The 24,170-nt window shown below is 46.5% G+C and overlaps 1 protein-coding gene across 1 annotated transcript; it reads left to right on the top strand.

Moving 5' to 3' along the window:
• The first annotated feature begins 1,308 nt into the window (after positions 1–1,308).
• On the top strand, positions 1,309–22,171 carry LOC141010665 (SLIT and NTRK-like protein 3). Its single transcript, XM_073483723.1, has 7 exons — positions 1,309–1,393; positions 8,158–8,438; positions 8,627–8,878; positions 9,097–9,212; positions 9,484–10,395; positions 11,740–11,959; positions 19,606–22,171. Exons 2-7 carry the CDS (start codon positions 8,223–8,225, stop codon positions 20,761–20,763), a joined length of 2,874 nt encoding a protein of 957 aa, XP_073339824.1. The 5' UTR covers positions 1,309–1,393; positions 8,158–8,222; the 3' UTR covers positions 20,764–22,171.
• Positions 22,172–24,170: the final 1,999 nt, after the last annotated feature.

Genomic DNA, 24,170 nt, shown 5'->3' on the forward strand with positions numbered 1-24,170 from the left:
CTTTAGGATTGAATTGGATGTGAACTGGCCTGTCAGACAGCCACATGACAGCCACAGTGCCGCATGGAAATTGCACCCCACGCCACGTCTTTTTAATGCACCTGTACAGAGGCTCCCGAACTGGGATGGATCGGTTCAGGGGGGGGACCGCTAGGTGGCAGGCATAGGCCACCGGGGGGATGTTGGGCAAATTTCACACCTGATTTTTCTGAGGATGTTTTTTTTTTTTTTTAGATTTAGATGCTTCTTAGGCTCACGTTAAAGGGAAACCCATCTGTATAGTTTCAAAAATGTGTACATGCATTCATTATAAGCACATTTTTTCACGAAGCATACATGTGTTGATGCTCTGATGAGACATCCAAGTAAGATGAGGTGTAAAATGTGAATAAATCTCAAAAAATTTGAAGCATGGGTTTGCAAGATCAGACTGTATCTCTTCCCTCGAATCTCACTCAAATGTGTAAAAACAAAATCTTATCATGAATAAGCCACATTGACATTTGTCCAATGCCCTTCCTCTGCCTCCCTTCTGCAGCGTGTTGGCATTTCACCCCTCCGCTGTGCCAATATGTCCTCCCCCTCACTCACCAACTCTCCCTCTCTTTTCTCTCTGTCTCTCTGTCTGAAGCCAATCTGATTTGCCCCTGGGCTTCTGTCGGCAGAAAGAGGTGATAAACACCGCAACCATGACAACCGGCGAGCCAGACACACGCCTGAGTTCCTGTATCCTAATGGCTTTACTTGGCATCCTCTCCTCCTTTAATTCATCAAGTCCAGCCTCCACCTGAGCTGATATTAAGACACTCGGGACAGATGAAGGCGCCCGTGGTTCCACTTCCACTTCGAGCTGTTTCATCCTTGTCTTTTTCAAGATAAACTGATGGTGGGTCTATCAAACTGTGAGATGAAACGGTGTAAACGCTCAAACCTCCGAGTTGCTTAAAAATAGAGCTCTATTAGTCACTGAATAAATATTTCCTCAGTCTGATTAACAGAAATGTGAGCATATTGATTCCTCTGACGCGCTCCAAAAGCAGTCAGACAGAAAGTGAAGCTGATTCCTCACAAACATATCCTATTGATCCCTAATGGAGCCCTTGTGAAAACACTATGAATGATGTTTTCAGGAGCAAAGTTCTCGCACCGGGTGCGCACAGAGCCTTTCTTGCTCTGCTGAAATTGCAAGGCTGTGGTAATAGCGAGGATAAGGAGCCCTATTAGGAGTGTGTGAAAGTGCCTTTACACGCCCCGCCACGTGAAAACTTTCAGAGCAGAATGGCAGGCCTGACTTGGTGATCGATTGGACAGGCCTCTGCAAACCACGAGCTTGCCCTTCAATGCCAACACATATGGCCTTTTCATGCTAAAGCACATTGTATCAGCTGCAGACGTGAGTAATGCCACATTTTTTCCACTTTTGTGCCTCTGCTATGACTGAGCCCAAATTGAGGTGCACCTCGGGCCTCCCCTGGAAAGAATGTGTGTGTGAAAAAGCAATGTAGAACGCAGCCAGCTGGATCATTGCAGGTATTATGACTTTGTCCCCTTCTCTGTCAGCTTCCTGTGGAGTCATTGGAGGCAGCAGCGACGAGTCTTTACCTTAAGATTTCCAAGGGGGCAAGGTTCCCACGGCAACTGATTTCAATCCTAATTAAAACAGGAGATTTGATTAATTAGCTCAACGATGTGCACGAGTGTGTGTGTGTGTGTGTGTGCGTGTGCGTTCGTATGTGGCGTGTGTGTGGGAGTCAGCATGTTCTCGTGAGTCACGGCGTATCTCGTGTGCAGTTATGTTAAATGAAGAGGGGGTGTTATATGCCCATATGTGCATGCGCGTGTGTGTGTTAACGTGTGTGTGTGTGTGCTCACGAGCCTGTGGGTAATCCTGTGAATCACCACTCCAGCATGTGTGCTCATGTGTGTGTATGTTTCATGTCTCCCGCGAGGCTTGTCCTTGCCTGCAGTACTACTGTGTGTGAATCAGAGGTGAGTCCTCTGGAGTTGCCCTTTGCTTTAATCTGGAGATAATGACAGAACCACCTGCCCTCCTGGCCATCCTCTCCCTTTTCCTCCCCCCTCCATTCTTCCTCCCCCATATCTACCCCTTCTATCTGTTGGCTCCCCCCTTTTTCCCATCACCACACATCTCAGCCAGCCCTCGCAAACCCCCAAATTCCCACTGCTCATCGCCTCCCTTTCACTGGCTCCCACTGTTATTTTCCTCTTCTTCCTTCCCTGCTCTCCACTCTTTCCCACAGAGTGCAGTGTGCCCTTGCCCGCCTCTCTGATTGCCTCATCCTGCTCTGTAACAAGAGACTGGGGGCAATGCGGGTCCTAAAGAAACCAAGACACGTGTTAGGGGACAGCGCAACAGCATGTGAACAACGTGTAGCTTTGAGGAGATTTTCTGACCCGTGGATTGGCAGGGGGAGAGCAACAAACCCACTCTTAGTCCCGTCGGCGTGTCCGCATGTCGGCACGTCCTCCAGTCTTGAGTATCTGTGCTTTCGTGCATGCAAGCCAGTCCCAGAGGAGATCTTGTGAACAAAAGCATAATTTGAGAGAGCCACTTAAAAATGGGATGACCACTTCCTGCAATGTTGGACGAGGAGATGGAGTGAGCAGGGGAAGAGGAAAACAGAAAGGGAGGAAATCAAAGAGGAAATGGCCTGTATACCAGACTGAATTGACAAGAGCCCACAGGAGAATCAAAGGAAGAAAGTAAAGGACGAGAGTGAGGAAGGAAGGAAGGGAGAAAGGGGGATTGAAACAGAGGGGATCTTAGTATGATCTGACAGAAACAATTCAGATGGGAGTGAGGAGAAAAGCTTTGGAGAAGGAGAAAGCGGAGGAGGAAGAAAGGAGAAGTGGCTCGAGTGAAACAGCATGAATCCCCATCCATTTCAGCACCGGACAGCTCCACAGACAGCACTAGGCCAGTATAAATAGATCCCCTACTTTAGAGGCCCCATCAACGCTCCAAAAAAGTGCTTTATGTGTTCAGAGCGGCTCCTGCCCCCTGAGAACAGACACACAGGTATCTGATGGTGCCTGATAACCATCTTCTCTCAGTTCCTCTCCGTTTGTTTTCTTAATTTAGGGAGCCTCCACGGTTCAGCGACAACACTACGGTGAGGAAAGCGGGTGTTTTTCTCCCAGATTCTCCGTCACGGGGCATTGTTACGCTCTGAGGTAGACGATATAGCCTCAGGTCTGAGATCACATTACCCCTGCCACAGATCTGGCATCGCCAATCACTGGAAGCTGGAGAGAGAAAAAAAATCCCAGCGCCAAAACCTCATTTATATACATCAGCTGCAGCCCTGCATGTTAGAGGTGACTTAAAAGTGAGCGTGTGTCTGTAAGCAATCTCCATAAATGCATGCGCGCATGTGGCTGTGCATGCATACCCTGCGTCTGCCAGCCTGTTTCCATTGCAAGTGAGCGTTAAGTAGCCTTGTGGGGAAGCTGTAATACAGCCTAATGCACCTGAGAGCCCTGAAATCTATAACCATCATCTACATCTTCCTGATATTACTGGAACCGTCTCTGTTACTGTTTCTGATAGGAATCTCCAGGGAGAGCTCCACTGCTGTAGGGAGAGGTATGGCAAGAGAGAGAGGAAGGAGTGTGTGTGTGTTCGTGTGTGTGTGTGTGTGTGTGTGTGTGTGTGTGTGTGTGTGTGTGTGTGTGTCTAAGGGAGAGATGCACCTCTCCATTTCCTCAAGGTGATTCACCTTAATGCACGCTGAAATCAATGTGAAATTGAACTGAAAATTGAACTTTCAGCTCAGTAATATGGAAGACATGTTGTTATTAAATCTTTTCCTATAGCCATGAAACCGTCTGACTGATATTTGAACGCTTTTGAACGCTAGTTTTCGGCGCTGTGGCACCACGGTGTCCTTAATGGGAGCCCTCTTCTCGTTTGTCCACTGGGGCTTCACGAGGGGGCCCATGCCCGCCACTTAGAGGCGGTATCGATGGGGCAGCGGCCACCTATAGGCGGTGATTAGCCTGTGTAGGAGGCGGGATCCAGTATTAGTGGAGTAGGGGAGGAGGAGGAGGAGGAGGAGGAGGGGGCTTCATTGCTCTCAATCTCCGCGGCATCTGTTGCGCCCACCACCTTCCAGTTGGCAAGACAGGTGTTTTGACGCAGACAGTCCGGGCCTCCCTGTTATCTTCCGCTCTCCCCCCTCCAAAACAGTCACCACAGTTTTTTTTCTTCTTCTCCCGACTGCTCCCTCGCGCACGCACTGCCGCGCGCGTGCGCGCGCGTGTGTATGCGCGACGGAGCCAGCTGGCACGAGTCGCCATGGTAACACACACCGGTTTCACGAAATCCGTCGGTGCTTAAGGGCACGAGGAGAGATGAATAAACTAATGAGATTATAAATTATTGTCGGTATAGCTGAACAGTCGGGGTGTTTTTTAGCAGACTGCACACGCGGGCAACGTGAGGAGAAAGTTTATGGGGGCCCATTGTCTGTGACTCTGTTGTGTCTTCTGTAATCTGTTTATGATGAGGAACTCAAGTGGCTCCTCTGGTGAGGAGGAACCCACCCCGCGCGCTTTTGTGCCTCATATACAAACTAGCAAGTCGCGCGCCACCTTATTGCATGATTAATTCCGGCCCCTCTCCTCTCCTCTCCTCTCCTCTCCTCTCCTCTCCTCTCCTCTCCTCTCCTCTCCTCTCATCTATGAATTACCCGGTTGTGTGTGTGTGTGTGTGCGTGTTGGAGATGAAGTGAGGATTCTCCATCACTACGCAGGCTACAACTCCGCGCACCGCACGCCTGTCCAGCGGTCCAGTGCCGCAGCTCCCACGGGCTGCGCTGTGGAGAAGCGGACCTGCATCCTAAAGCCAATCGTTTTTTTTCTTCTTCTTCTCTCTCTCTCTCTCTCTCTCCCGGTTTTTATCCTCCACCTCATTGCAGTCTTATCACGTAACCCCCCCTCCTCTCCTCTCCTCTCCTCTCCTCTCCTTTCGCTCTGCCTCTCCCCCCCCCCCCCCCTCAACACTCCCTCCCTCCCTCCCCATCCGCCTCAGCCGCTACAGGAGAGGAGAGAGAGGGAGAGAGAGAGAAGAGTGCGGCTGAATGTGAACGACATGTCGACAGTCAGCCTCTAAAGTGTTTTCTCGGTCGTTCCCTAATTCTTTGGCGGCGGACTGAGTGAGTATTACCCGCATCCCTGCTCTGCTAAGCGTCGCTGTGTGGATCAGAGAGGCTGGTGGGGAGAGACAGACAATGGGGAATGCAATTGGATTGCGTTACTCTGCCAAGGATTTTCATACATAGCCTGGTAAATGTCTTAATAGGTTCTGTTAATGACTAGGCTGTTTAATTGGTCATGCTTTAATTCTACTAACTATTGCAATTTGTGTGCTGTAATGTTCAGGGCTAATTGATTCTCTTGGAGGGCTGTGGGCTATCCAGGCTGGTATAGCCCCCATACATTTGATCAGTGATGCTGCTGCTTTGCCTGATAGTGCGGGTCTGTGCTGCCGGGAGAGCAAGAGGGGGGGGCCCATGTAAAAAGCCAGTGTGAAGCTTCTTTTTTTTCTCGCCGAGGCTCTGTGCGCGCTGACGGACAGAGAGGACGGAGAGCTAGACACTGGAATTATGTGACATGAATAATATGGTGAAGAATAAGCAGTGACCGTCATCTCTGGTCGGCTTGCGTCAGTGTGCGGGTCTAGAGGAGAGAGGAGGATGAATGTAAAAAAAGAGAAAAAAGTCAGAAAGACTCGAGAAAGACAGGGGAAGGGAAGCCACACCTGTGTCAGGCCTGGACGTGGAGACAGACGGACAGACAGACAGAGACAGACCGTGGTTTGAATTTCTGCTGTGCTGTCACCAGCCAACACTTAAGTCCTTTCCTTTCTTGTTACCATAATGATGCGGAGCTATGCCGACTGCTGACTAGTCCACTCGGCTGATTGGAGGAAGAGGCTCGAGTGTTGACTGTGTTTCTTCTTATTAAGGAGACATGGCCGTCCACCAAAGCAGAATCTAACAGGAGGGATCCCAGCGGTCTATCTGGACTCGGTATTGATCTCCTCCATACAGGGGGCTTCGGGGCCCAGCAATAAAGAATGCATTCTCTTTGACGAGAACGAAGACCCACTGGGACCGTGAATGGGTTGTATTCTGTATTGTATTCCTATTTGTCAAACCCTATTGAGCACTTTGGCCTAGATTGGCTGCGTTTCTCACATGCTCCAAACCAGTATGATAAATCCTCCTCATCTGACATGTTTTTTTTTTCCCACTTCTTTTCTCTTCCTGAAGTATTGCAGCATTACACTGGTGTTGTTATGAAAGCACACACTCATCTACACGTGTCTAGCTACCTGTTTCTGTACTTGGCAGGCTATAAAAGCACACTTTTTGGATGTGGTTTGACCTTTCTCACATTGTTTTCAACACACACACACACACACACACTCACTCGGGCTGGTAACTTGGCTTCGGCGCTGCTTCTCTGTGAGGCAGGCGTACATTGTGTGCAGGGCGAGAGCAGGACTTTGATGTAATCAATATCAGATTTCAGCTGTTTCACTGTGAGCTCTCATCCCGAGTGGCAGCCTTGACTGACTTCTTACTGCTTATGCAATCCCACTCCTCTCTCCCACCTCACCCGTTTCCTCTTCCTTTGTACCTACTCTCTGCCCATTACTCTTCCTTTATCTGTCTGTCTCTCCTTCGCTCCATTCCTCCACCTTGTTCCCAATTTTTCTTTCCTCCTCCTCCTCCTCCTCTGCCTCCTCTACTCATTTCCCTTCACTCTCCCTTCATCTTCTCCCCGTCATAATCATCTCTGTGATTGCTCTTCCTCTCCCGGGCGGTGATGTTTTCACCGCTGCCTCCTTGTCTAACTCGCTGATGCTAGATTATTGCTGTATGATTACAGCTACCATACCATGATGATCATTATTGCATTTCGCATGGCAGTGTTCAACACCGTATGAGCAGATCGAGATGCTTTATCCAATTTAGATCTCATTAAGACTTGAGAGGAGATATCCCCATGCAAGATTCACATCTCAGCTGTTTTCTCTTTTTTTTTTGTGTGTGTGTGTGTGTGTTTTTGTTTCCAGGACTACTGCAACTCCATTCTCATTCTGTTGTTATTGCGGTGCCATTCTCATCATCATCACCATCATCACCACCGCCATCACTATCACCATCAGTTCATGTTCCTGCCCGTCAGCGCGCCGCCTTCACATCAGCCCCTTTTGAAATTTTTTTAAAGAGTTTCGGATTCGCAGCGATGCTTTCACTCCACTGTCATTATCACAATAATGATTATGACAGGACTGGATGGCTGCTGATAACCTAACACACTCCGATTGATAATACGAGGTGGTTTTGTGCCTCATCCTTCTGTTCTCTGATTGCCATTCATCTTATTAAATGGAGCAGTTCATTAGACAGGAGCATTATGAATCTGATTTGCATTCACCCATATTCATATTGCATACATTAAAACAACACATGCGTGACATTTCAGCCTCACCGGGCATTTGAGAGTACAGATGAATATATTCATCATACCGGCCCCCCCAACCCCACCTCACCACCACTCCCTCTACTTGTCCAGAAAGCCACTCTGGAAATGACAAAATGTGATTCACAGGTGAACTGGCCCACATGTTTGCCTTTGTTTTGCATTCTCGGTGTCAGAATTTGAATTTTTAATACGAAAGCGATGTCGTATTAGCCGAGAGATTGCTCCGCTTGTTCTTAAATCAATATTTTCTGCTTTGGTGAACCCTGTAAATCCGAAGCCGTGTTTTCCGGGGGTGAATGCATCCTACATATGTTTACGTTGGTTGGCTCGGCTCATACCACCGCATACTGTGGCCTCCAGTTGGCCTGTACATCATTATTCCAATGTAATGTAATTCTTTCCCCGTGGCACTCTAGTCTGTGTGATTTAACTTTTATTTTCTGACTGCTTTAGTATGCTTCTGATGTATCATCAATCTGATTCATCCTGAACTGACTTTTGCTGCTGCCTCCCTGGCTGTTTGCCCTCTTTTAACTGTGTGTGTGTGTCTGTGTGTGTGTGTGTGTGTGTGTGTGTGGTAATGTATGCATGTATGTATGTGCCATGCCTCGCCTTGCCTCGCCTCGCCTTGCCGTGCAGTGCGGTGAAGGGCCGATGCCGGGCTGTCGCCCCAGGCTGCTGAGCTGAGAGGGAGAAGCAGGAGGATGCAGTGGGTCGCTCTGGCAGTGGCCCTGGGGTGTGTGTGTCTGTCCCGGGCGTCGCACACCCCCACCCCTACCCCCACCTCCACACACACCCCTCTGGTGGACAACTCCGAGGAGGAAGTGGACGAGCCGTGCTTCGAGCCGTGCACGTGCGAGGTCAAAGAAGGCGTGCTGCACGTGCACTGCGATGGGCGGAGCTTCACTAATGTCAGCCAGGTACCGTCCCCGCTCATTCATCTGGCTGCGCACGTGCAGCCGCGCAGCACTTTATTGCCATTCAGCTCATTAACATACCGTATCTCCAAGTCTAATATCCTGTCTCTAATGTGGCTTAAAGGTGTTTCTAACTGTTCAATTCATGTAATTAATAAGATAACTAATCAGACCTCTAATTAATCACTCAGGTGTCACAGTCGTGGGTCCGCCCTTTCAAACTCAACCTCCAGAGGAACTCTCTGAGGCGTCTCTATAGCAACGGGTTTCAGCACCTTGGCAACGCAGTGTCGATAAACCTTGGCAACAATGCGCTCCAGGACATCCGAGTGGGAGCTTTCAACGGTTTGGCCAAACTGAGACGTCTGTACCTCCACGAGAACAAGCTGGAGGTCTTCAGAAATGATACGTTCGCCGGCTTAGAGGCCCTGGAGTACCTCCAGGTAGGCTTGAGAATATAATCCATGCTGATTATCCATGACTGACAAATTCACCCGACATTACAGTAGATAGCTCTGACAAAAGTAGTCGCTCGCTCGCAGGTTGCTTGAGTGAAAGAATCTTCTCAAGATCCCTGCACCTCAACTTTCCTGCTGCTTTCAGCCTATTTTTTTCAATCGTAGCAATTATATGTTCATCACATTTTCTCTTCTACCTGCAGGCCGACTACAACGTGATCAAACGAATCGACAGTGGCGCTCTGAGGTTCCTGTACAAGCTCCGGGTGCTCATCCTCAACGACAACCTGATCCCTGTCCTGCCTGCTCATCTGTTCAGGTTTAGATTCTGATTATTTTGCTGCAAAGCTTTTGAATTATTCCTCGAGAGATCTGCGGAAATATCAGTGTCAGACACAATTAGTCAGTCTGTACTGCTGTTGAATTAATGTTTCCATGGCATACTATTTCATATCATGAAAGAGGATTAATCATCAGATAAAAAAGCAGATTTCTCAGCATGGAATGTGTGAACCTTTATTTTTGCTTGCTATCACATTGTCCTTTCATATAACCTAGCTAACTATCCCCCCCTCTTCCTCCCGCCCCAGATCTGTGTCTCTGACTCATCTGGACCTGCGGGGGAATCGTCTGAAGAGCCTGGCATATGCTGGGACCCTGGAGTATGTTGGTCGCTCCCTGATGGAGCTGCAGCTGGAGGAGAATCCCTGGAACTGTGGCTGCGAGGCAGTGCAGCTACAGCAGTGGCTGGGTCAGATCCCCTACACGGCTGTAGTCGGGGATGTTACCTGTGAATATCCCTTCCACCTTCACGGCAAGGACCTGAGAGAAATCCCCCGTAAGGAGCTCTGTGCCGACCTCCCCGATAAAGAGCTACAAGCAGAGGGAGGTGCACCATCAGCGGGATCACAGCCCCAACATTTGCCCCCAAACTCTAAACCCCCCGGGCGAGTCAGGCCCACTAAACCCTCCTCCATGGTTCATGGCTCCCGCCAGAACACTCACACTTCCTCCACTTCATCATCTTCTTCCTCAGCCGAGCGTAAAGACAGAGAGAGGCAACCGAGGCCGACTAAAAGGCCTCGGCCCTCCAGAATATCCCCCACACGCAGTCACAACCAGAATCCCCCCGTTGCTGGCTACCAAACACGACCCCCCATCCCTATCATTTGTCCCATCGGCTGCACTTGCAACCTGCACATGACAGACCTGGGCCTGACCGTCAACTGCAAGGAGTACGGCTTCCTCAACGTGTCCCAGCTCACACCTCGGCCTCTCAACGGCCGCAAGCTGTACCTGAGCGGGAACTTAATCCAGAGGATCTACCGCACGGACTTCTGGAACTTCTCCAGCCTCGATCTGCTTCACCTGGGGAACAACCGCATCTCTTACCTCCAGGAGGGGGCCTTCTCCAGCCTGACGAGCCTGAGGAGCCTCTACCTGAACGGGAACAATCTGGAGCGGCTCAGCCCCCACATGTTCCTCGGGCTGCAGAATCTGAGGTAGGATTTATTTTTTTGTTTTTGTTTTTTCGGATCACTCACGGCGGTTCAAGCACGTTGTCGTCGCCGCACTTCAAACAAATTCACGGACGGAAAGCACATCTCCACTCAATGACGCAGCTAAGGCATTTAGACAGTTGTTTATAAGTATGTGGAAATTAATTTCACTCTAATACTGGCACGGCACACAGCAGAACATTTTGATTACCATTATGGCGGACTTTGATTGAAATGAGAGGTGCCCATTCTCTTCCGGGAGTGCAATTTGTTAGTCACGCTGCCTGTTGGTGTGCTTCAGTTGAGGTGTGATCCCGGTTTGAGTGACAACGTGAAAATTCAGGTTTTTTTTTATGTATTTGCATACAGAGGTGTTGATAAGGCGGTGAGACGTCTAGATGATGCCAGGAAATTTGCGTTCTCGGGAAAAAAGGGTTATTATAGAAAGCCGTTGTCAGAGTGAAGCCTATGTATCATTGTTGGATTAAGTCCTCAGCAAATAACGCACACTGTGCCAGTAATTGTGTTTATTCAGTGGGTTAAACATTGTGTTGTTTGATTAAGACAACAGGTCAAATTGTATCCTCCTTCTACCGCTCTACCTTTTTTTTATTCAGAGCGTCACTTTGCCCTGAGCGTTCAGCGCCACTGTTTCTATATTTAAAGATAAGGTTCAGAAAATCTACAGACCCATTAATCTGACTATTAATCAATAATAAAGATCCTCTCAGGACATTCAAAAAGTCTTCCTCTTAACCTCTCGTTAGCCTCTGTTAGTGAATCCAGTGCCAGTGAGCGCTACATTCAAACCACATCTATTACTTATTTCAGCAATGGGACTATATTGGATGACTAGCATGCAGGGAAAAGTCTCCAGTCGTACTTAATTCTCCACTAAATTCCCACTGATTTGTATTAACTGAGGATAAAACCTTAAGAAATTCAGAGTGTGTTAAATGTGACATGATGATCAGGCCTAACCAAGACGAGTGTTGGGAGTCATCAGTGCAAAATTACGCAATGTGATTCGGTGAAGATCAGCTAATCAGCTGTGAACGGCGAAAAGTGCAGATTAAGTCAAATTTCTGTTACGAGTTCTCAACATAAATATTCATTTATTTAATCACAAAGCAGAAGAGGTGAATTATCTAAATAATACTTCGAAATAAATCGATTTAGATGACTGAAAATGTGCTCTAAACGAGAATTTATACAGAGTGAAGACAGATAAACAGATGTTCTTATTGGCTTTGTGTAATGTTATAATAATTTATGTAAATTATGAGCTACCATGCTCCATTTGTCCTTCAGCAGAGACACTGTCACACTGTCCTCTCCTCTCTTCAGGTACCTTTATTTTGAGTACAACGAGATCCGTGAGGTCGACCCCGGGACCTTCGACTCCATGCCGTCCCTCCAGCTGTTGTTCCTAAACGCCAACCTGCTGCGGAGCCTCCCTCTCGGCGTCTTTTCCGGAGTTAATCTCGCTCGCCTAAATCTGAGAAACAACCACCTCCTGCAGCTTCCCATGGCGGGCGTGCTGGAGCACCTCACCGGCCTGGTGCAGGTAGGTGTGAGCCCATTCATCGAGTGATTGAGGGGGGAAGGAATTATTCTAATCAGCTAACCTGCTCGTGTGTAAATGAGTCACGTACCCAGCACAAGGCTTTCAGCAAATTTAGGCCAAATAACTCGCATTTTTGTTGTTGAGTGACAGTGACAGGACGAAAAATAGAGATTATTGAATTGGATCGCCCCCGTTGATTTACTAAACGAAAATATGCATAATTAGACAGAGTATATTTGATTCAAATGTCAGACGATGAGATTAAAAGAACTAATAGATTGCCAAGACACATTACATTATCCCGGCTTGATGAAAGAAACAAAAACAAGCTGAAGTCTTGGATCAAGCCGTACCCACATTTCAAACTTCTGGCAGCCCCTGATCTCCTGGCCTCTGGCACAGCTGCGGTTTTTTTCTCTCCGTCATCTGCATCGTCTGTTGTTTTGAGAGCTCTGCTGTGGCATGTGGGACTACGGTTGCGCCTCAGGTATTCTAATTGGAAAATTGCAATTGACTCGATTTGCATAAGTGGTCTTAATAAATCAGCAGCTAAACTGGAGAAAGCTGAACCCCTCAAGTTTTTGAGCACGGTTGTAATTAAAGCACCTCTTAGTAAATAGACTGTATAAACTACAGTATGTGTTAAACTCGCTGTTTGTGTTACACCTTACCTCGCATATTTCGACTGCAGCATTATGTGCCTGGTTGCAGCGCACAATGCGCCGATAAGAACCGAACCCGAGGTATTACATTTTTTTCTCCATCCTGCCTCCTCTCACTTCAGCAAATTTAGTGTACCAGGCTTTTCTTAGACAGCCAGAGTAGAATGAGGTAAGGTGGGTGTGGATTAGCCCCGAACGTCATTGTGAATTTCCGTTTTACTTTGCTCCATGGAAAATTCCTGATTCTAGGTAGTGTGGGTGAGGCTGGCAGTTCACAGGCTGTTTCTGGATGTTTGCTGAGGGGAAGGACGACAGCGGTTTACGAAGCTGGAGGAACCATGTAGAAGTGTATTATGTTTTTTGTTTTTTTTTGTGCTGTTGTACGCCTCTGATGTCCACGAGCATTAAAGCTCTCACCAAATGGAGGGAACGCTGTGGGCCATATTCATAAAGCCCAGCGGTATCACCATTGTAGTGCTCAAAATCTGCAGAGCGGTAATTGAATTCATTCATTTACCGGGGTTGTTATTACTCTGACAAAGCCACATTAGCGCTGCCCATGGTCTGGAGAAAATAATGTGACAATGATATCACCTGTTGACTTACGGCTGGCCTGTTTGAAGCTGGGGGAAGTGGGGTTTCTGGGCGCTGGCGTGTGTTTTCGGCGCCAGAGTTTGCACAGTAAAAAATCAAAGGGTAACACAGATGGAAGCGGGGTGAAGCTCACAGCTGCTGTAAAAAGCAGTCCAGTTTGATTATCATAAAGCTGCAGCGTGTATAGCTTAGAGTCATTGTCACCATCAAGAACAGGATTAAACAGATACACCCACTTATATGCGCTGATATTTCAGAGAAACACCACCCCGATGTAACTGTTATTTAAAATAACCATTAGCGAGACATTACAGTAAAAATTAAAACGGCCACGGCGTCTATAATTCCTTAAGCAGCAATACAAGAGTCTTTCCTTTGAAAGGGAGCGAAAAAGGATATTATGAAATCAAGTTAGGTGAATCAGCTTTTGAGTAGGTGCCAGAAATATGTACAGTTCAGGAAAAACATATGTCTCTCTCAGTAAACGCTAGGAACAGGTTGTGTAGCCTAGTAGGGCAGCTCTCTCTCATCACTGCCAGCTGCAATGAAGGAACTTGCCCACAGCCACATCTCACCTTGTGTGATGTCGAGGTGGCAAAACAGCGCGCACACCAGAAAAGATTGATGACAACAACACAGTATTCCCTCACAAGGGGCAGGCCTGACAGGAAGGCATTAAACGCCCAACTAATATTCACCTGATTGTCAGTTTTACTTGAGTCTGCGCTGCTTTTCCGGCAGCGTCTGTGCACCACAGATGATCGAATCAGTGATAACACCCTTTAAAAGGTACAAGCTAATCTGTAAGGAAATAGCTTGACATTTTTGAGATATACTTGAGTCAGATGAGAAGACTGATCGCACGTCCATCTGCGTCTGTGCAGTATGAGCCAGCTGCTGGTTAGCCTAGCTTAGCACAGAGACTGGAAAACGGCTAACCTGGCTCAGCCCAAAGGTAACAAAACCTGCCTGTCAGCACCCAGAAAGCCCACTAATTAATATGATGTAACTCATTTGTTTAATCGGTTTAAAAAAAGGTTTAAAAACAACAACGCTAAAGCACATCTTCAGGCTAAACAGACTATCATAGTCACTGACCAAGCAATTAGCTTTTAGCAGAGAAACTGCTGACACAAAGGGAACTACTTCCTCGTTAAAAGCTTATTTAAAGACCGTGAAAGCCCTCCGAAACCACAAGGATGTTATAAATCTGTTGGTAATAGGATGCCCCTGAGCTATTAGCCATTTTGTACCGAATGAAATAGTTGAGACGAGCAACCGACTGAACTCAGTCGTTCAAGCCTGCTTATGAAAAAATGTACAAACTAGCTTACTGTGAGAAAACTTCATGAAACTTTCTGCTTCTTTCCTAAAAACTTAACTGAGCACTGATTTGATTCCAAAACTCAAATTATAGTCAGTTAATAGAGTTTTTTATTTATTTATTTTTAAAATCTTTTTAGGCAAGTCTTGCCAATCGGCAGCCATCTTGGCAACACCTTCCGACCAGGCCCCTACAGGCGCTTTGCGAACTGTCTCTTAGCCGTTTCCAGTTCGCCGGTTTATATCCTGTGTGGTAAATATCTCCTGAACACAAAACAACCCTTTTTTTTTTTATGCACTGAAAACAAGTCATATGTATTTTTGGACTATCAGCCAATATTGCACTTAAACTGCACAGCACAGCAAACAGGACCGCCACAGGTGTTTTCAGATACAGCAAAAAAAAAAAAAAAGACATTAGCTCAATAAAAGCCTCTGAAATACTCGGCTTTTAGCAGTTGTGGAGGTTGACCAATTTACTGGCAGGCATGGCAATGTATTTTCTGTGTCAGGGCAGGAGATGGACTTCTCTGTCTCTGATGATCTGTCTCTATATTCCTGTTTTAATAAATGCCAATAAGGTCCGTTTACAACACAAGTAGCCGACGCCTCCGCACTGTAAGATGATTATTCTTGCGGGGTTTTATCAGTAGTATATTAATGACCACTCTTATCCACTCATATGTAGGGGGTAGATGAAATAGACACGATTGATATTGTACTCGCAAAATGACATTTACTAATGCATTCAAAATCACACACTTCAAAGTTAAATGCATTTCATTCCACTGAGTCAAATGTTTTTTAATCCCTTTTTTAAAAATTGGACAGTTTCTTGTACTATTTCCAAAAAATATTTTATTCCCAAGTATTGGAATATAACAGTCAGCATACTCGTTTGAAATGTGCTTTTCCAGCGTGTGATTTTAAAAAACGTTTGTTTAAAAAAAGACCTTACACAAACCTGCATTCCCCGGGCTTACTTCGTGGTTCGGTATCGTATTTTTCTGCAGGTAACAGAGCAAAAACACACTCACACTCATGTCATGTCTACATACTTCAATAGCGTTTTTCTGAACATTTCGAACACGAAAAAAAAAAAAAAGAAAATCCAGATATCTTATCCGGCAGCATTAAAAGTCGGTGTTTGTTTTGCCTCGGAATAAAAGATCAAGGGGCTCCGCTCTAGACTCATCATGTTGCACTGTTGTTCAGCAATCACACAGAGGCAGCGATGCCAAATTTTCTCAACTGACAATAGCCTCAATGGACCAGAAACACTTGCACTTTTGCTCTTTGCTATTACTACCATTCTTTCTCCACCTACATGAAACACAAACTGCTGGATAGAAAAAAGTTCATGCCCCTCCTCAAGGGGTTGTCGGAGTCGCTCTGGGAAATATGGGAAATCACTATCTGAGGTAGAAGTCGACGAGGCAGGTACAGAGAGGGCAAGTACACCATGAAAGTAAATTACAAATGCTTCCTGGAATGCACTCGGCATCACAGGCTGATGAAATCTAATAACGTATGAGTGTCCATGAGTGGATTGTTCCCATGCATTTCTCCGGCTTTGTGTGTATAACATCTCACGTATACTGTACCCTAGAAGGCAGTTTTCCAATATACACATTTTTAAAGAAAACACAAATTTCTGCGCATACTGCAGAATCTTCGTCTAATGCCTTCTTTTCATTTTCGCTCTGTGTATTATTCAAAAGACAATGAAACGCATTCATCAGTATGGAGAAGGCTTGGCAAGCTGTAGCTCAGGGGCGTCTCGTCACCAGAGACTACAGCACAAATCCCTGCATCGGAGCTTCCAAAAAAACCTGCTTATATTGACTTTATTTCTGGGAACTAACTGGAGCAATTCTGATGACTGACAGGATATTGCTGTTTGGGCAAAGTGATCAATTATAAGACAAATGGCGCGCTGAGAACATCCTGAATTTATCCCCCCTGATGTGATTTTTTTTTATAGCTCCCAAGTAAATTTGGGACAATTATTGCTTGATCTTTGATCTCTGTCATAATGATAAAAAGCCCACAAGAGCGAAATTTACTCCTCTGCGGCTAAAGCGTGGCAGTTACCACCTCAAGAAACGATGCCATCATTTAAGGCAGGCTAAATATATTTTCTGACAAAAGGAGGGTTGGTTTTTTTTTTTTTTCTTTAAATGAATTTCTCGCTGAAAAAGATCACAAGCAGCATCAACACAATTAATGCTGCACTCAGAACTGTAGCATTTAAACAAGACTCAAGGTAACTGGTGTATACTGAGTATACAGCCTGTTAATGAGCAAGATAACACTGAAATGCTTTATCAGCCATTTATCAAGTAATTTTAATTTAACATATACTGAAGAGTATACATTTCTTTTCTGCAACTTTACAATAAACAATTGCTTAATATATGCATATAAGGCATTTTATTGTTTAACAGTGAAGTAACTATGAACTGAAAGCTATACATTTTCCATTTATTAAAAACATATTAATGACTAACAAAAATATTTGGTCTGTTCAGGAAAAAGCCTCACAGATTGCGGGGCCTGCGGGCAAAAGCCGGCCCATCATAAGGTTCAAGTTGGCCTTCCAGATGTGTCTAGGGAATTTTCTTTTAACTGTATAAAAACAATTATAATGATCTTTTTGCAGTCTCATTTTTTGTGCGGTAAAATGTGAAAGATCCCCAACTAGGCCTATTTATTATTTTTGATAAACTGAGCGTGGCAGGCATGCGTACCCATTTGTGCAGGAAGTCAATCAATAAGGGGAACTTGGGATGTCACTTTGCATTTTAAAATACACCTCAATAGGTTCTTGTTTTTGGCCAGTGGCCCATCCTTATTTCTTTTTAATTTTGGGCAGCTCTGTGGAAACTGCCAAATCATGACTACATTAAACATTTTGATTTCACATATTTATCTTTCCTTAACGGTAGAAACTGGTACTAAAGATTTAACTCCTTGTAGGTTTTAAGATAAACTCTGTGACTTTGTGACATCACGCTACATCACCATGTCATACATTTGCATAATCTATGCCTCTTGTCACAGTAGAGGTAAAGCTTACTGGAAGCTGAAAACAGCGCTGACCAGAGACATGGTGAGCGGTGCTGGCTCAGGCGTGTGTGAGCTGACCAATCAGAGAAGATTGGGTATTCAGGAGGGGGGGCCTTAAAGAGACAGGAGCTAAAATAGTGTTTAAGACAGAGGGTGAATACAGAGCTGCAGCATTTTGAGCATTAAAGCATGTAAACCTATTCTAATAGTAACACAAAATAAAATTATGAACTTGAAATTCACCATTATACGTCTCCTTTAATGGTCTTATAATGGTCGAGGATGCACTATCATTAACAAACTGTTTGTAAGTGGAATGAGTTTACTAAAGGGCTTCAGGTGCACAAAAAAAAGTACAGTGGTTTCATGCACCCGTATTTCCTCTGCGACTAGCACCTGTCGGGCTAACTGAGGGTCTATAATTTCCCTTCTCAACAGAGCTTTGATTGACAAGTTGACAGCAAATCACACACTAGGTGACCAGGCGTATAAATTGTAAACGGTGTTGGACACGTTGGACAGATGCTTGCAAAAGAGAAGAGGATCGAGCCCTTGGGATCTGCGCGAACGCAAACAATGCCTTTAAATAAAATGCTTCATGGATTTCAAGCAGATGGAAGATTATAGTTATGAAAGTCATGAAACAAGCTGACACGTCAGTCATACGGTGTTTATTCCAAATGTCACCTTGTTTATTTTAATGCGCGTTCATGCTGAATTACAGTCCGGTTTTGTCGCAATCAAAGCTGAAACATAGAAAGCTGCACTTTAAAGCAGACCTTCAGTGTTCGAACATTGTTAAGACTGCGGCACAGTGTTGTTCCTACTAACCCTCTGGTTGCAATTATGTCATTATGAAAGCCACACAAAAGCCCACAGAGGGCTCACTCCAATAAAGAGAAGGAGCATCCTGTTGTTCAGCGTGAGGCATGGGAAAGTAGTCATAGCGTGGCTCCCACAACAGCAATGCTGAATCATCTCAAAAGGCATCCATCTATTTCTGCAAGCCAGGGAGATGGCCTAACCAAATTAGCATGACAACATTTGTGCAAGCCCATTGGAAGTGTGACAGAGAGAATATCAGCTTTCATTGCCAAAGTCATTGCTAAAGATATGGAGCAGATCAGTTCTGCAGACAATACTACGTGATGTAAGTGATTCCCTTTGTGCATAATCTGCTTTAGCCTTTGCAGAGTGCGGCAAAGTGAATATTTGAGTTTGTTTTAGGGCTGGCAGGCAACAGGAAAATGGATTTATGCACATACCTATTGGATTATAGCACAAGGGAGAGTTGCATCACATCCCGTCTATTGTTAAAAAACAAAGTGAGAGCGGTGATACTCTCAAAGGCTCGTCACAGAAAAACCTACGGGGAGAGATTTGTCAATAACCACTTGTGTAAACTCTGAGTGGTCTTTATTGTAAACTGAAATATAACTATAACCTGCTGTAGTACATGTGTGAACAGGCTTTAAAGAGAGCTCTTGTGGGCGGAAACAAGTTGAATCGGTCGCCGCTCAGATTGTTCTCTATTACCGGGAATACGTCATTGTGCCTGGGCACAGCCATTCAGGAAATGTAGGCACTTCATTGTTCTGATGAGCCAATAATGTCATTGTTTACATTAATCAGCACTTTACATCACCTGCATATTTCAAATGAACATTTAATGACGCTCGCCATCGTGGAGAGCCGCTTTCTATTATGCAAATGCTGAAAAACTCATTTTCCATATATTCTAGCTGGTGAGAGGCAAAGATAGCAGAGAAAACATAATTTCTCTTGTTGTCATCTTATTAAAGTGCTAGCTACTGCCTTATTCTTCAACACAAGATACTGTTAGCAAGTTACTATACATCACGAGGATACCAGCTAAATTATCCTTTCCTGTCTTTACATTCCCACAAAGTGATTCATGAATTTGCATTGCATGGCAGACCAGCAATTAGTGTCCTATTACACAATGACATGCACTGTGGTGTTATGTGTTTCCTCCAGGTGGACCTGCAGCAGAACCCGTGGGAGTGCAACTGTGAAGCAGCACCACTCAAGCGTTGGCTGGAGGGGCTCAGCGCGGTGGTGGTGATGGGAGAGGTGGTCTGCCATTCCCCGGAAAAGACCAAAGGCGTAGACCTCCGCTCCCTCTCCATGGAGCTGCTCTGCCCTGAGCTGGAGCCCCAGGAGGACCAGCGGCATGAGGAGCAGACAGCCACCTCCACAGCTGCAGACAGCGGTGTATCGGTTGGCTACCCCGGCTCAGGGCTGGGGCCCCTGATCCCTCCCGGGAAGGATTCAATCCCTCTGTCGGTGTTAGTGCTCAGCCTGCTGGTGTTGTTTGTGTCGGCATTCTTCGCGGCAGCGGCACTAATCGCCTACGCCCTGAGGAGGAGGGACAAGCTGCCGTTCCGTCGCCAGGGAGAGGTAGACTTGGCCGGCATCCAGATGGAGTGTGGAATCTTCACCGAGCAGACGCACCACCACCACCACCATCACCACGGCCTCCCAGAGACGCCGCCTCTACCTCCGCCGGAACACAACCACGTCTACGACACCATCTTGCCCCCGGAGGCTGGGTCGAAAGGTCCCAACCCCGCCGCAGCCTCGCACATGTGTAGCAACCCCATCTACAAAGAGGAGCAGGATGCAGCGGTGACACAGCGACCACAGCAGCAGCAGCAGCAGCAGCAGCAGCAGACGTTTGCAGCTTCCAAAGAGAGCGAGGGAGGATATTGTCCTGCAGCAGAGAATGAGAGGGAGTGGACTCTGGAGGTGTCCTCGTCCCCCATCAACACCATCACAGGAGCAATGGGGCCGCTCGCCGGCCTCCACGGGAACGGCATCCTCTGCCCCACCGTGATCGACAGCCAGGGCCCCACGCCTAAGGTCGAACTGGTGGACTGCCTCTTCAGACTCCCTGCCCCCGAGTTCAGAGACCTGCCAGACAGGTACGCGAGGCCGCCGCCCCGCTACCCTCACCCACAGGACTCCAAACAGGACGCCCGACCCGACCAAACGCTCGTGGTCACCACCGCCAGCTCCACAGCGGGCGGCGGTGGTAACAGCAGCCAGAGCGAGCAGGGAGCAGGAGAGCAGAGAGCCAGACTGAGGACCACACCGGACTACATGGAGGTGCTGGACCGCTCTTACCAGTTTTAACACTCCTCCTTTCTCCTCCTCCTCCTCCTCCTCCTCCTGCTACCCCTCTTCTCTCGTCTCCTCATCATCTCCCTCTCTGGCGATGAATCATCCAGTAACAATGACTCCTGTACAGAGGCTTGCGTGGCTTTGAGAGGAGCCTGTGGAGGAGCGGGACTACACTACACACTATGTTTATTCCTGGATAACGAGCTGAGGTCAGTTTTTGTATTTTCCCCACTACTGGCGTATAGGTTGGTATTTGGCAAGGATTAGCTGATCCCAGATATCTGCCTGGAGGGCGAAACTTCAGCTGCAGCTACTACAGAATTTTACCCTCCATTACGCCTCACAATCGTAAAAAACCACTGAGGCTCCGTTTTTCTACTCAGCGCCACAACGAGCAGGAGGCCGCACGGCAGCTGCAGCTGCAGCGGGCGGGCGGCGGCGGTGGTAGGCGTTAATGTTCATATTATCACTCTCAAAAGACCTGCGAGGAGGTGAAACACACCAGCTCTTTGCAACATCAAACACAGAGTCATAAACTGTGACGGCCCGAAGGTGTGGAGCAAGCTGGGTGGACACGTAAGATGGAGACAACGCAAGAGGGAGAGAAATGACTGAAAACAGCCAAGTGCCTTAGCAATGAACAGCCAGCAGTGTGGTCAATGCTTATTTTTCTATGAATACAGATCTATTTATCTAAACAAAGAGGTTTGACTACTAACGGATGGGACGCTGATGGACGACTGAGACTGAAACCAATCAAAGCCGCCGAATAATTGCATTCCCCGGATGAGCCAAAAATAATAATATACCCAGTCAATATTGGAGTTGTTTGTATGCAGTTCAGTTCATTTTCATCTCATCCAGTTAACTTAATTTTGCTTATCCGGTTGAAATTTTTTACAGGGCTAGATGAGAGGACTTATCCAGGAATAGTTGGGTGTGAAATTATTATATAAAAAAAAAGGGTCCTGGTTTTATGGAGGAGAGGATACAGAGATTATTTTTTTTAAATGCAAAGGAAGGCCGACGCACTGAAGGACATTGTGGCAATGGATGCATATTGGATTTATTAATCATGTGGCCACAAGGACCTCTGCTCCACGTTTTTCTTTCACGGGACAGACACACAAAGGTTATTGTATTGATTTTGAAGTATTTTCTCAGAGGAAAATTTGAATGTGGAAAAAAATGGACAAATAACCAGGACAAGAAGGGATTTTTTTTTTTTTTCTAATTAAAAAAAAAGACAGACACTTCTATCAACTATCGATTATTATCTTTTACGGAGGTACCTTTTTATGCTTTCATCTCCTACCAATAGTAGAGGCAGTTGTGAATATATTTATTCTTAGTTTTTGCGTGTTGAATCTCTCCTGTAAGGGATCATGTTATATTAATGTATAGGATGATTCTGCATCTGGTTCAGCCTTCTTACCGCCGACCCACGAAATACAATAAAGGGTGCTACGTAAAAAAAAACAACCTTTGCAATGGCAGCTCCTGCAATTTGTGGCAAATACGTGTCCTGACCCTCATAAATGCACACTCACTTTTTCCTCCGTCTCCATCTCCGTAATAGTGCATGAAAGAAACAGCTCGAGGTAAGCTGAGCCTGTAAGCCTGTCCACGCAGCATGTTGGAGAGATGAGATGAGAGTTTAGTAAAGCTGTAGAGCCTGCAGGGTTCCTCTCCAACTTAAAGGCTGGAGATGGAAGCTAATAGTGTGAAATCTAGCACATTAACGGTATGGAATCAAAACAATCTATTTGTAAAACGACATGTAAGGCTGGTGGGGCCCCGGGGCCAAGGTCGTGAATTGCTCTATCTCGCTCCAGCTCTGTTTCATTCTTAATGATTTTTTTTTCTCTATCGGCCTTCTCTCTTCCACTTTCATCTCTCCATCTTCTTCTCACCTTTTCTCCTTTGTTCTTTCTTCCTCTCCTCTATTTCCCCTTCTCTCTCTCTCTCTCTCCTCTCTCCCTGGCGTTTGCTGTGGCTGTCAGCTCAGCCTCGCAGGACAGACATAGAGAGATGCTGCTCTATATGCTGCTCGACACACAGGTAGCTCACGCTCAACTGTGTGTGTGTGTGTGTGTGTGTGTGCGTGCTTGTTTTTTTTTTTGTTCCTTTCTTCTCGTGCTCTTTCCATCCTTCGGTGATGAGCGCAGTTCTTCAGACGCCTCCTCACTCTCAGTGTTCAGAACTCTGTTGCGCAGATAATCCCCCTGTGGGTGCAGTTTGTGTGTGCGCATTCAGAGGGGTGTGCCTTTTGTTTGTAGGTGTGCGTGTGTGTGTGTGTGTTTAAGAAAAAAGTGTGTGAAGCCGGCGTGTTTGCGCAGCTAGTTGAGGGGCCGGTCTGTCTGTTTGTGTGTGTGCGTGACGGAGAGAGTGAGTGCGGCGCCACAGCCTCAGTCCAGCCTTAATCCTCTAAGCTGTGTAGTTCACTCATGCCACATCAGCCCCATTGTGTCTGCAGACAAAGAAGCCCAGTTAGAACTAAATGCCAGTTAAAGCAACAAACGACTAATTATAGCATCGTTCTCTGCGTCCCTTTCTCTCTCTGGTTCTCGCTCTTTAACGCTCCCCTTCTCACTTCCTCGCCACACTTTCTCCTCTTGGACCCGTTCCAGCTGTGTGTAAGCGCGTATGCATTTTGCACTTGTGTTTCCCCCACGTATGCGCGCGTGTGCGTGCGTGTGTGTGTGTGTGTGTGTGTGTGTGTGTGTGTATGTGTGTTTCGACTATCTGACAGCTTTGCCATGGTTCATGTGTTTGGGTCCTGTCAGAGCTGTCCTGTCACTGTGTGAAAAAAATCATTCATTTCCCAGAGTCGAGGATGAAAGAGTCTTTAGACTTCAAACGCCTGTGGGCCTCTGTGGCTTAGATTGCCTCTCGCTCTTCCTCCACCGCCGTGTCATTTATTCCTTAAAAAAAAAAAAGGAAGAAAGGAAGAAAAAACAAGTGCGGCTGTGGCATCGGTTAAGTAGAGATGGCAGAGACATGGTGAGGAGCTGGACAATTAGCCTGATTAAAACACTGTCATTTTGCATAACAGATTTAGCCTGAGCTGCGATAGGCGGATCCTCTCTGAGTGTGTGGATGTGTGTGTGTGTGTGTGAAGGCATGAAACCACATTCTTCTCTGCATAAACATGCGGGGGTATTAAAAATGCACAGTTGGGCAGAGTTTGATGTCAGTGAAAAGAGATCTATTTAAAAGTCATGGTGCATAGCTGCAGAAGCTTTGGTGTTTGGGCATGACAAATAGTTGGCGGTGGAGCTGGTCATCGCTCACAAACATACGTCGTCGTATCGGCGCCGGGGAAGTGTGTGCGCGCACCCCACGAGTCAACAAAGTCCATTTTTGAATGTGTACACAAACCGCACATGCGAGCGCACATGCAAACACGCGTCGTCTGC

The sequence above is a fragment of the Pagrus major genome, chromosome 16 (assembly GCF_040436345.1).
Source record: "Pagrus major chromosome 16, Pma_NU_1.0".
NCBI lineage: Eukaryota > Metazoa > Chordata > Actinopteri > Spariformes > Sparidae > Pagrus > Pagrus major.

Coding starts and splice junctions, on each gene's coding strand:
- LOC141010665 (XM_073483723.1), top strand. CDS start 8,223: ATGCAGTGGGTCGCTCTGGCAGTGGCCCTGGGGTGTGTGTGTCTGTCC. Junction 8,439..8,626: donor GCTTCACTAATGTCAGCCAG/GTACCGTCCCCG, acceptor TTAATCACTCAG/GTGTCACAGTCGTGGGTCCG. Junction 9,213..9,483: donor CTGCCTGCTCATCTGTTCAG/GTTTAGATTCTG, acceptor CTCCCGCCCCAG/ATCTGTGTCTCTGACTCATC.